At 52.9% G+C, this 16,184-nt stretch overlaps 4 protein-coding genes across 4 annotated transcripts; all 4 read left to right on the forward strand.

The window, feature by feature from the left end:
• Positions 1–864: 864 nt before the first annotated feature.
• On the forward strand, positions 865–5,759 carry CGGC5_v016498 (Transposon Tf2-9 polyprotein; the record flags this gene model as incomplete). Its single annotated transcript, XM_066153528.1, has 2 exons — positions 865–2,006; positions 2,048–5,759. 2 exons carry the CDS (start codon positions 865–867, stop codon positions 5,757–5,759), a joined length of 4,854 nt encoding a protein of 1,617 aa, XP_066007256.1.
• Positions 5,760–7,397: 1,638 nt separating this feature from the next.
• Positions 7,398–9,526, forward strand: CGGC5_v016499 (Heterokaryon incompatibility protein 6, OR allele; the record flags this gene model as incomplete). Its single annotated transcript, XM_032026975.1, has 2 exons — positions 7,398–7,938; positions 8,025–9,526. The coding sequence occupies 2 exons, from the start codon at positions 7,398–7,400 to the stop codon at positions 9,524–9,526; spliced, it is 2,043 nt and encodes a 680-aa protein (XP_031876595.1).
• A 735-nt stretch (positions 9,527–10,261) lies between these two features.
• Positions 10,262–10,849, forward strand: CGGC5_v016500 (Biphenyl-2,3-diol 1,2-dioxygenase 2; the record flags this gene model as incomplete). The annotated part of the gene is made up of 1 exon (XM_032026974.2): positions 10,262–10,849. The coding sequence occupies one exon, from the start codon at positions 10,262–10,264 to the stop codon at positions 10,847–10,849; it is 588 nt and encodes a 195-aa protein (XP_031876594.2).
• Positions 10,850–13,584: 2,735 nt separating this feature from the next.
• On the forward strand, positions 13,585–15,814 carry CGGC5_v016501 (uncharacterized protein; the record flags this gene model as incomplete). Its single annotated transcript, XM_066153529.1, has 2 exons — positions 13,585–14,176; positions 14,247–15,814. The coding sequence occupies 2 exons, from the start codon at positions 13,585–13,587 to the stop codon at positions 15,812–15,814; spliced, it is 2,160 nt and encodes a 719-aa protein (XP_066007118.1).
• Positions 15,815–16,184: the final 370 nt, after the last annotated feature.

The following is a 16,184-nucleotide window of genomic DNA, read 5'->3' on the forward strand; positions in this document are numbered from 1 at the left end:
AAGGTCTTCGCGAGATCAATATGTTGCTAAGACTTATTGATGGAGGAGGTATCTTTACTACCTTTTGTTTTGGAACAGGTGCTGTCGCGAGAAACTGTCGATAATCTGGCTCAACCGTGTCAGATCCTCGTGTGAATTGCAGCACGGTTACGTCACACTTTCAACAGTATTGGATAAACAAACGGATCGATCTCGCCATGCCTTGTCACGTGTTCTCCGCGAAGGAGATGCTGTTCTACAAAACAAAGATCGACGTGGAAATATCTCGTTTTGCCAATATCATCACTACAGAGTAAGCCTTATACTGGGACTGATCAAATACCATGATTGACATATTTATACATACCGTAGACAGCCATAGCTGGGAAACTTGTAACGGGTGTCTGGACTCTGGATGATTCTGAAGTGCCTTCAGGAGTCAGGAACATTAAGTGTACTGCAACCAAGACGGTCATTGCTGGTGTAACGGGCTAGAGCCCGGCCGAGATCTCCGGCTTTGCCGGAGCAGCTACCGAGATCCGGCTCCGCCGGATCCACTATTCTGCTGTAGCACACCGCCTAGCCCCGGTCTGCATCACTGCTGCTAGGCGCCTATCCCTGTAAAGTCCTTTCCTCCTTCTTCAGCTTAGAATAGTCAATCGACGGCACCTCTACGTTGAACAAGCCTAGGGGCCAGCCCCTTACATATTCTAAGCTCGACAACAAAAGACGCTATACGAAACCTCACGAGAGCGATATGACGATTCGCTAGAGGGTAGTGCAAACGAGAAGACGCTATACGGAACCTCACGAGAGCGACACGACGATTCGCTAGAGGGTAGCGCAACGAGAAGACGCTATATGGAACCTCACGAGAGCGGCACGATGGATCCGCCAGAGGGTAGCGTAAACGACGCGATGAATGCTGAGATTGATCGCCGGATCAACGAAGCGGTCAACGCAAGCGTCCGTCCTCTTCAGGACCAGATGGCCCAGCAGACGGCCCAGATGACGCAGCTCTTGACAGCTCTGAATGGGCTTATGTCAACGGATAGAGCAACCCCTACGCCGCTTGCGAGCAGCGTAACGACCCCGTCCACAGCCGATACAACTATACAGGCAACGAGCGACGGTATAACGATGGCAGCTAGAGGGCGGAGGAAACATCAAATACCAAACCCACCAAAGTTTAGCGGCATACGTAAAGATTTCCAACGTTGGTTCCTAGAGATGAAGGGAAAGATACGAAGAGATAGGGAAGCTTTCGACTGTGATGCCGATATATTCGCATACATCTACGCAAGGCTGGAAGGCACAGCTCAAACCATGGCGTCACCCTACTACGCTCAAGGCGGAGCAGATGGAGCGGAATCCTCCGATCAGTTTATGCAATACCTTGAGACTCGCTATGGAGATCCCAATGCAGAAGCCAGGGCACTGGATAGGCTACGTACTATCCGACAGAAGGAAAACGAAAGCTTTGCTACATTCCTCCCAAAGTTTGAGAAGGAGTTAGCAGAAGGTGGAGGAGGACACTGGGCAGACGCAGTCAGAATCAACTATCTGAAAGGAGCCCTGAACTCCACTCTGCGGGACCGTCTAATTAGTGTAATCGATCCCCCGAAAACCTACCCAGAATACGCCCGGGTCCTTATGATAATAGGGTCAGGGCTAGATAGTAGGACCTACCAGGAACGTCACGAACGACGACGATACCGAGATGCCGATGGGGACACCCTCATGGCTGGAGTCAGCCGGACTAAGGAGCCCAGAAGAGCCGCAAAGTCACAGCGCTACCGCAGCGACTCTTCCTCATCAGAAGACAACATAAGGCCCCAGAAAGATAACCGTAAATGCTATAACTGCAATAAGATCGGCCATATTGCTACACGGTGCCCTAAGCCAAGACGTTCAGGGCCTAAGAAGGTCAAGAAGGTTGAGAAAGCTAAGAGGCGAGAGGAGAGCAGCGATAGTAATGCTATAGAGGAGCTAGGAAGCTCTGAAGCTGAAGAGAGCTCGGGAAAAGAGTAACTCTAACGCGAAGTCGGGCGTTAGAGGCCAAGCCTAGTGACATTACAGAATGGAAGCAGTTCAAGCATCACATGAGCAGCAAATCAGCAGTGATCACTACCCGCATACACAAGGGCACTCAAGCAGACGCCCTAGTAGACACTGGGTGCGATCTATACTCCCTTATCGACCACGACCTCGCCCGTAAGCTCCGCCTACCGGTAGTAGACCGCTCTGAGCGGCTGCTAGGCAGCTTTAGCGACGCTACAGGCGCTACAAAAGCAACAGGTGTAGTTGTCTTCAACCTAGAGCTGTGTGGTTATGATGAGAAGATCTTTGCATATACCGTACGTAGCCTTGGTGACGACCTGTTCCTAGGGAAGCCTTGGATGGAGAGGAACCGTATTCTATACGATGCCGCTGCACAACGGATACGGCATAGGAGGGGTGGCGTAGACCTACGCTTAAAAGGCGAAGAAGAACCAGATCGAGTAAGGGAGATCAGAGCCGCGCGTCTCCTTCCAGGAGCTCCTTTCACTGCACTCTATAGGAGAGCACAACGAGACACCAAACGAACTGCAGGATACGAAGTCCGAGCCATCAGCCTAGCAGATATACAGAAGGCCCTTACGAAGAAGACTGAGAAGGCAGATCTAAAGGCCCTCCTTCCGCCAGCTATACTAGCTGAGTTCCACAAGCTGTTCCAACCTGACGAAGCCGCCAACCTTCCACCACATCGTCCTGGGGTCGACCATAAGATCCCTATCAAACAGGATAGTAGTGGTAATGAGACTGTACTACCATGGGGGCCGCTCTATAGCATGTCACGAGAAGAACTCCTCGTCCTCCGTAAGACCCTACGAGACCTACTGGATAAAGGCTTTATCCGCGCCAGCAGCTCAGAGGCATCAGCACCAGTACTGTTCGTACGTAAACCAGGGGGAGGGATACGCTTTTGTGTTGACTACCGCGCCCTTAATGAACTCACTAAGCGCGACCGATACCCTCTCCCCTTAATCCAAGAGACACTACGCACTGTTAGTGCTGCTAAGTGGTTCACGAAACTGGATGTGGTTGCAGCGTTCCATAAGATACGAATTGCTGAAGGAGAGGAGCATAAGACGGCCTTCAGGACAAGATATGGGCTATTCGAATGGCTAGTTGTACCCTTTGGGCTTACAGGAGCCCCCGCTACATTTCAACGATATATCAACGGAGTGCTTCGAGAGTACCTAGACGATTTCGCTACGGCATATATGGACGACGTACTGATCTACTCAAACGGCTCACGGCAAGACCACGAAGCAAAGGTTAAGCTAGTACTACGGAAGCTTGCTCTTGCAGGGCTCCGGCTAGACCCTCATAAGTGTGCGTTCTCTGTGAAGACAGTCAAGTACCTAGGGTTCATTATCACCGCAGGAGTAGGCATCTCCTGCGATCCTGAGAAGCTGAAGGCAATCAAGGAATGGGCTGCGCCAAAGACGGTTAAGGGAGTTAGAAGCTTCCTAGGGTTTGCAAACTACTATCGGATCTTCATCCCAGCATACTCAGAGATTGCTGGACCCCTTATATCTCTTACAAAGAAGGGCGTCCTATTCCACTGGGGTAAAGAGCAGGAAGTAGCATTCCAGGAGCTTAAGAGGATCTTTGCAGCCAAGCCTATCCTACATCAACTAGACCCTGAGCGTACAACCTACGTTGAGGCTGACTGCTCAGGCTTCGCCCTTGGAGGAGTACTGTCACAAGAAGATGAGCATGGGAGACGTCACGCAGTAGCATACCACTCGCAGCGGCTGAATGCCGCCCAGTTCAACTACCCAATCCACGATAAGGAGATGCTAGCTATTATTAGCTGCCTACGAGCATGGAGAGCGGAACTGCAGAGCGTCAATAAGTTCAAGGTTCTATCTGATCATAAGAACCTGAAGTACTTCATGACAAAGCAGAGGCTCACAGAACGACAAAGCCGATGGGCAGAGGAGCTGTCTCAGTACAACTTCGAGATACAGTACCGGCCAGGAAGTGAAGCAGTAGTGCCAGACGCACTCTCTAGACGCGAACAAGACGTACCTACGTCTCTAGAGGACGAGCGCGAACAAGGCCGGATTCTCCAGCTTCTTCCCGAAGTAGCCCTTACCTCAACGCGTACACGACGCGTAGAGGCAGCCCCATCAGTGCTTGTGTTCACCGACGATAAGGAACTACAGCAACTCTGGGACCAGACCCAAGGGCAAGACCAAGTCTACCAGCAGGCATATAATGCTGTGAAACAACGAGAAAGAAGCTTCCCTCCTAGCCTCAAGCTAAAGGTCCAGATTGCTGAGTGTGAGATCGATAATGGCAACCGACTACTATTCAGAGACCGGATCTGGGTACCAGGTAGCGAAGACCTAGATAGCGAGGCGAACACACTACGTACTCGTATCGTTCAAAGCAGCCACGACTCAGTACTTAGTGGCCACCCTGGTAGAGATAATACCCTCGCGTTAGTCAGTAGGCGCTTCTACTGGCCTGGCCAGTCACAGCTAGTACGACGCTTCTGCCGCAATTGCGATGGCTGCGGGCGAAGCCACATCTGGAGAGAGCATCGAAAAGGACTTCTGAAACCTCTACCAATACCGCAGCGTATACGAAGCGACCTCGCTATGGATTTCATTACCGACCTTCCCCTTACGGATAAGGGTGAGCGATACCTTTGGGTAATTATCGACCGGCTAGGAAAAGGCGTAACCCTTGAAGCTATGGAAAGTATGGAAGCTGAAGCCTGCGCTGAACGATTCCTGAGCTGCCACTTCCGCTTCCACGGCGTCCCTACTTCAATCGTGAGCGACAGAGGAAGCAACTGGACGAGCCGCTTCTGGCGGCAATTCTGCAAGCTTTTAGGAATAGAACAGCGGCTCAGTACTGCCTATCACCCACAGACTGATGGCGGCCCAGAAAGGATGAACCAAGAGATCCAGGCCTACCTACGCAATTACATTACCTACTCGCAGAAGGATTGGGCGAATAACCTCCCAGCAGCTCAACTAGCGCTCTGCAGCCGCGATAGCAGCGCTATAGGCATGAGCAGCTTCTTCTTAGAACACGGATACCACCCAGAGCCTGTCCGGGTTCAAGAGGCAGACCCAGAAGACCATGGGGGCCGTCGCGAGGACCTGGCACGCAAGTTGGTAACAAGGCTCCAGGACGTGATGGATATGGCACGGTCGACCCTTGCCTCAACGCAGCAACGCTATGAGGAGCTGGCTAACAGGAAGCGCCAGCCTACGGAGAGACTAGAAGCAGGCGACAAAGTCTGGCTTCACATGGGCCACTACAGGTCTCCTAGGCCATGCAAGAAACTGGATTGGTTGCACCATAAGTATACCGTTACGAAGGTTATCTCACCATACGTGGTAGAGCTTAACGTGCCAACGGCTATATACCCACGCTTCCACGTGGATACCCTGAAGCGTGCAGGTAACGACCCTTTACCTGGGCAAACGCTAGACGACGAGCAGCCGCCCCCAATTATAGATGACGAAGGCGAGGAGACCTGGAATGTAGAGAGTATCGACGCCGCCGCCTGGAAGCGTCGAGGGCGTGGGAGACGCCGTGAAGTGCTGGTTAAGTGGGAAGGATACGCAGAGAGAACCTGGGAGCCTATCGAGACGCTCCAGGGGACGGAAGCGATGGAGGCTTACGAACAACGTTACGGCCCTGCGATGAAGCACGACGGAGACCCAGCTCTAGCGCCACGGACGCGCCGCCGGAGGGGAGCGGGGAGGTAATGTAACGGGCTAGAGCCCGGCCGAGATCTCCGGCTTTGCCGGAGCAGCTACCGAGATCCGGCTCCGCCGGATCCACTATTCTGCTGTAGCACACCGCCTAGCCCCGGTCTGCATCACTGCTGCTAGGCGCCTATCCCTGTAAAGTCCTTTCCTCCTTCTTCAGCTTAGAATAGTCAATCGACGGCACCTCTACGTTGAACAAGCCTAGGGGCCAGCCCCTTACAGCTGGACTCATTACAATGGAAGATCTCACCCCTGGGGAAATATACACTGCCACGACTGGATCGGTCATTTGGTTCCCGAAGGGTGAGGTATCTACGCGTCAAGGGGCTGCGCAATCTTCACGCAGATCAACACCACCGACCCTGAGTGTGATTTTGTCTATCCGACAGCTAAGCTATAGCAATGAAGAAGACTTTGGAGTTGCATTGGTCAATGTGTTTATTATTTCACTTCATTGTGTAAATTATTAGATTCGAGACACGGAGCTGGGTGGTATAAATTCAATCAAAGGCCCAAACCCCAACGAACCCAAACATCACGCACGCAGATGATGTGGTCAAATTCCTTCCTCCGGGTATTTCGCTTCCCATCGTCATCTCCTCATTTAGTGTCTAGGTTGGTAGGGCCAGTCTCATCGACAGAGGCATCCTGAAGCTTGACCGCATTGGTCAAGATTTGACCATCATTAGTTGTGAGCTTTAGGACTCGGTTCTCGACGTGAACTTCTAGTAGAACCGTGTGGAATAGTGGCACTGCGACCACAAATACGCCGATGTAGATACCGAACGGGATGAACTGACTGGCGACATGCGAGCTGATTCCATACGAAACAGCTTGCCCAACCGTTTCCTAAGATCGGAAAACACCGCCTGTGCGGGCGTTCGTGGACACATCCGATGTGGGACTGAAGACATTGAAGTCCAATGGCCTCAACAGTGGATTTCCAGTGGAGCGATGATCGGGTGACCTTGATCAGCGCCTAGGAAAGCTTTCCAGCCCGGGGTTCCGGCAGGCAAAATAGCTGGGAAGTATTGGTGCTGGGTGGTCAGCAAGCAATGCCGAGAAAATTGAAAGGAATGGCCTCGGGTTGTACAGGTCAGACGAGACCCACATGCCCAGCCCGAGACATTATCACATTCGGACCCGAACCAGATAAAAACACACGACAGTCGTTGTCCTATTGGTAGCCTCTCTTCTTGACTTAGAGAGCGACTAGCGCTCAAGAAGGCTGGGTGGACCGAATCTTACAAATTGACCCTGACATCGCCGTTGACACCGGGCACTTCCGCTCCAATCACCGGGTGAGGCTGAGTTGCATAAAAACTGTGTTATGTCGTGTAACCAAGCTCACCGGTCACGGACATGGCTTGCTGGTCGAATGTTATCAGTTATTCCCGTAGGATGGCATCGTTTGCATTTATTGAATGCAGCCTGTCCTAAATTGGTTCTTGGATATCCACGATGAAAACCAAGAGGATTAACACCCCCCCCCATTCAAGGTGGTCTGAGCTCTCCCCGAGCAGCAGAACAACATAAAAAAAGTTGACTTCCCGACCTCCTTCCTCAGAGAGAAACAGTACAGTCTCATTTCTTCGAGAAAAGATATTCTCCTGAACCAACATAACCTATCTCAATATGGCCAACCGCCGGGTTTACTTGCAGAAAACAATTTCGCTTGAGAGCAAGGATATACGCCTCCTCCACTTGCTGCCCGGTAAGTGGGAGGAAGATATTCAATGCCGCCTAGAGGTTACCGGACTCCACAATTACCCAGTGTATGAAGCCTTGTCTTACGCATGGGGAGACCCCGAAGTCGTACGACCTATTCTGCTCGACGGTGAGCAAATGGATGTCACCATCAATCTCGAATCGGCGCTGAGACATCTGCGTTTTGCGGAGTCTACACGCATTCTCTGGGTCGATGCACTGTCCATAAACCAGAAAGCCATCGTCGAGAAGACACACCAGGTCGGCATGATGGATGAGATCTACAAGCAATGCTCAAGAGTTATCATCTGGCTTGACATAACGCCCATACCGACGCCTCAATTCCAGAATGGTCCGATTGCTAAAGCTCGCAAAGCCTTGCTGGTTCAGATTCATAGAGGCATTTCAGCCATGCCCATGTCATCTTTGACCTCGAAATGGGCCTTTCGTTCCCGTCTGGAAGAGTTTGGTGCGTAATTACCTTTGACCCCTTTGCCTTCGCCCCTCTGCCTTCGGCAGTGTTAGCACTTGTTCAAAAGCTCAACAATGTAATAGCTTTGTTCTGCAACGCTGGCGACTATACGCACTTCAATCCTTTCGTAGGTGTGGACTTTTTCGCCGACGACAAGCACTTCCACGAGCTTCCCTGCTTTTATCGTCGGGTCTTCGCGGTTGGCAAATATCCCTTTCGATTCTACCACACTCAAGCCTATCAGTCTATGTGGGACGGTATTGCCTCCAGCTTTGACGCTCGCTGGTGGTCCAGACTTTGGTGCGTGCAGGAGGCCATCCTTCCGCGAGAGGCAGTGGTGCGAAGTGGGAAATACGAAGTCAGCTGGGATCGCCTGCGATCGGCGGCGTGTAATCTGATCAGGCATGCGAAGACGTGCTGCACGGAAAGTAATAAACATATGCCCAGGAATTTCGGCCTGTTGCCGGATAATTTGTTGGTTGCTCAAACCCAGAACAAGGCCCGAGGCCCTACTCTGGAGTCGCGAACGCCACAAAGCATGAACGATGGAAATGACGAGGACCTGGGCAACAGCCTCGACCGTACGCTGAGGCTATACCGCTACAAAGACTGCAAAGATCCACGGGACAAGGTCTACGGCACCCTTGGCCTGGTGGACCGAACCGCGTTTGACGATGTTGCTCAGGCACTTCTTACGCCAGATTACTCACGTTCACTCCGCGACGTATTCTGCGGGGCAGCCACGGCCATCGCTCGGCAATCCAGACAAGGTAATCTCAGGTTCCTTACAGGCGAGGGCTTCAACAGGGATCACAGCGACCTGCCATCGTGGGTACGCGACTTGGCCTACCGACCTGACGAGACGACTCTCTGGTACGAAATGGAACGTCTAAAGTCTTACGATTTGTACAATGCCTGGAAACCCGGGAGCGATCAAGCACTGACAGACCACTCGCCCCACGTTCGTGAGAGGATGCTTCTTTCCTTGCTGGGCGTCTGCTGCAACGATGAGGTGGGTAAGGTTATTCAGGTTGCCGGATACACATCGTCTAAACATGCCTGGGACGTGATAGGAGACATCTTGGGTTGGCTCCGTGTAGCTGGGCTCAAGGTGCCCTTCGGGAGTCGGCCATTCAAAGCACCAGCACAGCAGGCCTTTTGGCGAACCTTAGTCGCGAACCTGGTGATGATTGAGAAGGAGCTGCGCTGTCAGCGGCTTGATGACGGTTATGTGGGGGTGTACGAAGACTGGCTCTCAAGCGCTATAAGTTCTTGGAGATTGGGAAGAATGCCGCCACTGGATGGGAGGTTTATTGAAGCTCTTCATTGCGCCACGTACGGTCGTGGGCTTTTTGTGACGGAGAAAGGTAACGTAGGACTCTGTCACCCTGGCGTAAAGTCCGGTGACGAGATATGGGTTTTAAAGGGAGGCAGAGTGCCGTTCATCCTCCGGAAACAGCTCCAAAGTCACGGAGGTCATGAGCCTACACGGTACCGCTTAGTAGGGGATTGCTACCTTGACGGTGTTATGGATGGAGAGGTGTTCAAGGCTAAGCCTGCCATGACTGAAATTCTGCTAGAATGATTTCCGGCCTCGTTTTATAACCTAGATATTTTACGATTCACGTTCACCATCTTAGTCAATATTTCCTGAGTTTATCTGACCTGATGTAGAAGTAGTTGCTGAAGTACCAGTAGCTCATCCGTTGCCCCTTTCATTCCCCCCCTCGATTGATTCGACTTTTAAAAAAAGCCTTTGCTGCCAAATGTAGCTCCAGACCCCCATTTCCCTATCTGAGACCTCATGTAAGACCGTGCTTGAGAATTAGCTGACAGCAGCCCGTTATAAGTCTACGTGTGCGATGTCCGTAGCAGTGAGTATGGCGTGATCTTTTCACTCCCAATATCAACAGCGATACAGTTCACTTGGAACTTCGTACGGGGCTTTCAATTAGAAGTCAACTGCGAAACCGGGAATACCGTTGTGTTCGTAAAAGTTCAAGCCGCAGCCATCCTTGTGGCCAAAACAGCGGATGTCTGCGGACATTTGCGGAGATCGGAAAGTTTATCTTTCGAATACCCACCACCTCCACGAGTGATGACATGTGCGGAAACTAATTTTTTAATTCCCGGAATGAACCCGGTGTTATCAGTACTGTATTGCTCGGGTCCTTCTTTCATGTCCAAGAGGTCACTCACTTATTAAAGCCGCAGAGTCGCCCATAGTAATGTTCGAACCTTTTCTCAGCGACATAAGTAGCATCATTTCAATCCATTTTCGTCATAATATTCGTATTAGTATTTCATCTCGCGCCATAAGATGACCCGAGACCGCGTCCCAGCTCCAATGGCTATCGCCCATATTGGACTACGAACAAGCAAGCCGGAGATGTTGGCCTCTTTTTACCAAGTACTTGTTGGCGCAAGGGTGGTCCTCACCAACGACTTCATCTCCGTTCTCACTTGGGATGAAGAAGACCACCGTCTCGCCATAATCCACGATGCGACCGCTGTTCCAAAGCAGGCCAACACGAGGGGACTCGATCACATCGCTCTCAAGTTTGCCTCGGCCAAGGACCTTGTGCAAGTGTACCGTCATGCAAAAGAGGCAGATATCATGCCAAAGTTCTGTCTTAACCACGGCGTGACAACAAGTCTGTACTATACGGACCCCGACGGAAACAACATTGACGCACAGATCGAGGCCTACACTGACCCCAACGATGTTCAGAGGCACATGAAGGCGATAGACCCGACCAACATCAGAGCAGTGAGATTCGATCCTGAGGATCTTCTTCGGAGGGTCGAAGCTGGAGAGGACGATGAAAGCTTGAGGAGGGCTGGGCTTCTTGGTCCACAGCCAGCTTCAATCGGTGCTTCAACGGCTGAAGTGGCTGCTGGCGGATAGTGAGATGGAACCATTTTTGAGCAGAGCTCGCTGTGTTAAAGCCTCAATACGGCCTTGTTGTACTTAATCATCAAAGCACGGTAGTAATTCAGGAACTGCCCCCTTACAGGTCAACCCAGATCTATCACAATTCAAGACCCAAGTCTTCGTAGAAAGCCTCCGTCGTCGCCTCCCGACCAAGAAATCCTTGTAAAGTAAAGTAAAGTAGTAGTAGTAGTAGGTAGCGCGGGCCCACGGGACGGGTCGGGGCAGGGTAGGGTTAGCCAGGCAGGCAGGCAGGCAGGCAGAAGGTGGCATATAGACCAGGGCTACAGGAGCATGTAGGGAGGGGACAAGCAAGGGACAGCGCATAACATATATATAGCTACACAAGGCATGTAGATAGAATAGTTAGATTAATAGATAGTAGTAGTAGTAGAAGTAGTGAGCTAGACTAGCGAAGTTGATAGAGGAACTAGTGCTATGCCATGCCCTCGGGGGCATCGACCAGCCCATGCCCTCGGGGGCATGGAAAGTGCTATACCCTCAGGTAGAAAGTGCCATGCCCTCGGGGGCATAGAAAGTGCCACGCCCTCGGGGGGTTCAACCAGCTCATGCCCTCTGGGGCATAGAAAGTGCCATGCCCTCGGGGGCATCAACCAGCCGAAGTTAGGAAGCTTCATAGCCTCCCATAAAGCTCCGTTCGAAAGCTTCCGCCTGAAAAGCGTAAAAGAGTCTGTGCCTTTGCTGACCTACATCTTCCCTAGCATCGATATCCAGACGCCTAGCAGGCCAGTCCCACCGTTAGCCCTCGCAGACGCTCAAGTTATAGATATGCCCACCTGCATAGCTCTCCCAGAGCCTGTATGAGTTGCTGCTTAGCCCACTCCTGTCTATCTCAAAAGGAGGGATACAATCGCTCGAAAGATAGCAAAATCCCTAGAAGGAGGAGGACAGTATGGAGCACAAAACGACAAACCCAATAAGCATATAGAGCTGGCTCACAGGGAGCACCATACATATATACGGCCTCACTCAGCAGTAGTAGCAATAAATATATCCACCGATAGATAGATGAACAGATGAATAGAGGAAGAGGAGATCGAGGGTAGAGAAAACGGGGGACGCGTAGGAGATAGAAGAGGGTTGGATAGCCTTAGCTATCCACGCGTTTGGTCTAGGCGTGTTTGTCCGCGAGAAGTAAGACCCTGGCCGGAAGCGGACTAGTGTATGATGTCGCGTTAAGAGTGAGACCAACGCGTCAAGTAGGGGCCCAACGCGTCAAGTAGGGGCCCAACGCGTCAAGTAGGGGCAAGACAAGAAGGCCAGCTAACCATAGGACAAACTATCACAAACTCCATCGTCCCAGATAAAGAGTATATCAGGGCACCAGTGAGCAGACATGCGCGCAAAGCCTCAGTCAGTATATAGACATTTGTAAAGGGTAACAGGAAGCATGTTTGCTTGTGGTATACAGCAAGATGTGCAACTCAGACAGCGCAAATTCATCGTTAATGGGCAAGGGAGAGCCAAGGGAGGACCTCAGGTAGGTCCGGGGCCCTGTTGGTCCCGACCCACTCCATCGGAATAACCCAGGGCCCGACAGCCGTTGATTATGTAATAGCCAGTTGAGTATCCAACCGGCCGAGCAGATCACTCTGAAATTATGAGTTTGGGGAAGCAAATCGCAAATAGCCCTGCGCATAACGTTCTACCTAGGATAAGGGCAGATGGGATAGTTTAGATAGGAGCGATCAAAGTGATCTAGAACTCAAACAGGCAAAACAGGCCATCATATAAACAGGCAACATTTTTTCCAAGGAATTTTATCACAACGTTAGGATGTTATTGTTCCGCAGAGCACGATCATCAACACCGCCACCTAGACAAGACCTCGGAGCAAAGGTCAACATAAGACGCGCTATACTGCAGGTTAAATATATCTACATATCATTATGTATAAACAAGTAGCCGGATCACTACCACTTCTCTTTCTAGTTGTAGTCATGCATGGGTTGGGCCATGATACCTCAGCTCTAAGGAGTGTATTTCCAACCTTACAACAGACCCCATGTTCAACACCTCTCCCCAGAGTAGTTCCTCAACCAGAAAACAGGAGGGAGCACACGCAGCATAGGCAGGCATAGCTTGTCCTTACTGCCCTACACTCGTCAGATACCTAGGGCGTCCCAGGAGCTAGCACAGCCAGTGACCCAGCCAGTTAAGGGCGCCAATCCTGAGTATGAAAGACGTGCGATTATGGGGGTAGGACAGCTATTTATCCAGAGGGCGACTAATAGTGCGTATAAGTGTTCATAGCACCCCCTATCATAGGTGTATTCCGACGCCTGATTTGTTTATTACCTTACAGCATGACCTGAGGTTAATTATGCCGCTGCCGCTGCTGCTGCTGCTGCTGCTGGACGAGAATACGCTAGCTGTGGTGGGGTGAGTCAGCTCCCTCTGCTGCGTAGCCGTCCCCCACCCAGCACATAAAAACATAGAAGATTAGTGTACTATAGCAGCCTCGGACCAATCGCATCCGGCCGCCCTGCCAAATACGCACCCCTTACAAGCATCCATCATCCCATCTTCCCGTCTCATTTGTGCACACGTCTCATCTGATCACAAGCACCCCCACCCCCTTAACCACCTATCCCTAAGCCCCCAGGGGCAAGAAAGACAAGAAAATTAACGAAGAAACAACCAGCCAGCACAGGCTATCAGGCGGCAGTTGAAAAATACATATCACCGCAATGGCCAGAGTGCTCAGCGAGAAGCGGAAGAGGAAGTGTGATGAGGGCGATAATAAGAAAGCAGCAACAGCGCCATCAGCATCAGGGCTGAGGAAGCGGGTCCGGGCCAGGAGAGAAGATGAGATCAGCTCCCCCTTTACAGAAACATCGTCCGCGCGAGAACGGGCGCAACCTTTCCTCCTCGCCGTTGCCAGGATGCCCATCGACGTGCTGGACACAGCCTGGAGCGTCGGCAGGAACCGCCCTATTAACGCAGCCCACGTCCAGGAGCTGTTACACGCATTCAGGAGCGGCGGGCTGGAACGGCGGGCGCCGGAGAACCGGATCACCGTCCTCTGCAGCGCCGAGGCAGTCAGCCTTATGCAGCAGGACGGCGGCGGCATAGAGGGGCGAGAGGAGGACGACGGAGAGGACGGCAACGATGATAACGACAGTCCTTGCGAGCTCTCCTTTTTACACTGGGCCGAAGTGAGCGGGGGCAAGGCCGAGGTCATGGCCGGCCAGCACCGTATCCAGGCGCTACGCGAGTACGTCAAGGAGACGGGCGCACCAGGCTCCGACCTATGGTGGGCGTGCGAGCTGTACGACAAAGGTATAGCCCCCAAGCACAAAGCATGAGACCGTGTTCACAAGAGGCTAACGGACGACATGGAAACCCAAAGACCGCCTGCCGCGCGACCTGAACGTCAAGCTCCGCGTCAACAGGCGCGACCCAAGCCTGCCCGACAATCACGGGCAGATCTGGACGCAGCTTGCGTCCATCGCCTGCATAGGAGGGCAGGCAGACGGACAGCTAGGCGGGGAGGACGCCGCCGTAGACCAGCACGTCGTCGAGGCACTCCGCCTCGACGGCGAGAAGCATTTCCCAACGCGGAGGCTCGTTATGTTGTGGAACCACCAGAGATGGCGGCCTGTCACAACGCAGTGGTGCTGCACAAGGCTGGGGTTAGACACCTTCAATATCTCATACTTTGAGTGGATTGCCAGCCTCCGCATCGACGAGTACTGGATTGATGCCCTCAACGAGGTTCTCAGCGTTTTAGCCGACCTACCCGCGGACGAGCAGGTCTACATCACGCCCGCCGACTGGGACAGGCTCTCAACTTGCCAAGCCGCCCCCAATATCACGAGCGTATTCTACACGTCCGGACAGCAGCAGGCGGGGCGCGAAGCACGTACACGGGTCGACGGGTTCCTCGCGAACATGGACGATCACACCTACCACCTCGTCCATGATGCTATCACAAACTCGCTAGTGCTTACGTTCCCCGACCTAAGGCGTATCCTCCACTGCAAGAAGACGGAGATCCAGATAGCCGTCCGTGTGCTCTGCCACGTGATCTGCTGGATCAGTCCAGAGCAAGCTGCAGCCGTCGACGACGTCAGGCCCAAGGATAGGAATAAGCCCCTCCTCCGGGAGCACCTGTCGATAGCGCTGGACGAGCTCGCCTCCCATAGGGGCTGGGCTCCCGGGGCCTTCCCCGCGATCGCAGCAGTACAGCTCCAGCGACGTATTCTGGACTTCGTACGGGACAACCTAGCCGAGTTCCGGGCGCTGGAGCTGCTCCCACTCCTGGATGATGACGCGATAGGCGATGAGGGGCAGGACAGCGAAGACGGCTTATACGGGCAGCGCTTCAAGCACGTGGCGTGGGCGCGTCTGCTGAAGATGGTGCGTCAGTCAACCGACAGGGAGGGCTACACGCTACGCCCGTTGTGGACGACGGAGTGCGCAACAAGGAGAAGCGAGCGCCAGGCCAAGGCCTCTACCCTCGTGCAGGGGTTCTGCGCCAATCTGTTCAAGCTCGCCGGCCAGCAGGACGTCGCCGCTAGACAAGCTACCCAGCAGAAGGTGGAGGAGCTCGTAAACGCCTACCTCACGCCCTCCAACGGATCTGCAGCAGCGCTGGACTGCCCTGGCGACGAGGACCAGCCGACACAGGACGCGCCCGCCATCACCACTAAGCAGTCTGCGCGCCAGCGCCAACAGAGCAGCAGCAACAACAATAACAATGATGATGATGACGACGACGATGCTCGAGATGTTTCACAGCCCAGGCGCCGCAACAGTATTCCCTCCTCCCCCTCCCCCCCTTCCTCGCCGCCGCCGTCACATCAACAGCGGCGCCCTCTGCCTTCGCCCAAGGGGCCAGCGACCACCGCCAGCCAGAAACCAGTTCCACGCTGGAAGCTGGGGCCTAGAGCTAGGAAACCAGCCAGAGCAGTATAGTAGCAGTCGTGGTCGCGTCTGCAGGCCTGGGGATCCCTTGCATACCTTACATAGACAATTCGTTTGGGAAAGTTGATCTGAAGAACGCTGCAAGCCAGCCCGTTTGAAACGTAGCCAATAGAAGATGCCTCAGCAAATACCTGTGCCTCAGCAAATACCTGCGCCCGGCGGGCACATACAAAGAAGGTTGTCTAGTTTCACACTAAGTGGGCCCCCAAATTCTAGGTGTGCCCCAGTCTATCCCTTACTGAGGTCGTCATCATCAGCTTCACGCCCGGGAGGGCATTTGTGCAGACCGTACATTCTTAGGCAGACCACTGTCAGGCCAATTCGAGGTTTTGTTTTTATTGACAGGATATTAAGCCGTCTT

The sequence above is a fragment of the Colletotrichum fructicola genome (assembly GCF_000319635.2).
Source record: "Colletotrichum fructicola Nara gc5 chromosome Unknown KSG_Nara_v1_contig10, whole genome shotgun sequence".
Taxonomy (NCBI): domain Eukaryota; kingdom Fungi; phylum Ascomycota; class Sordariomycetes; order Glomerellales; family Glomerellaceae; genus Colletotrichum; species Colletotrichum fructicola.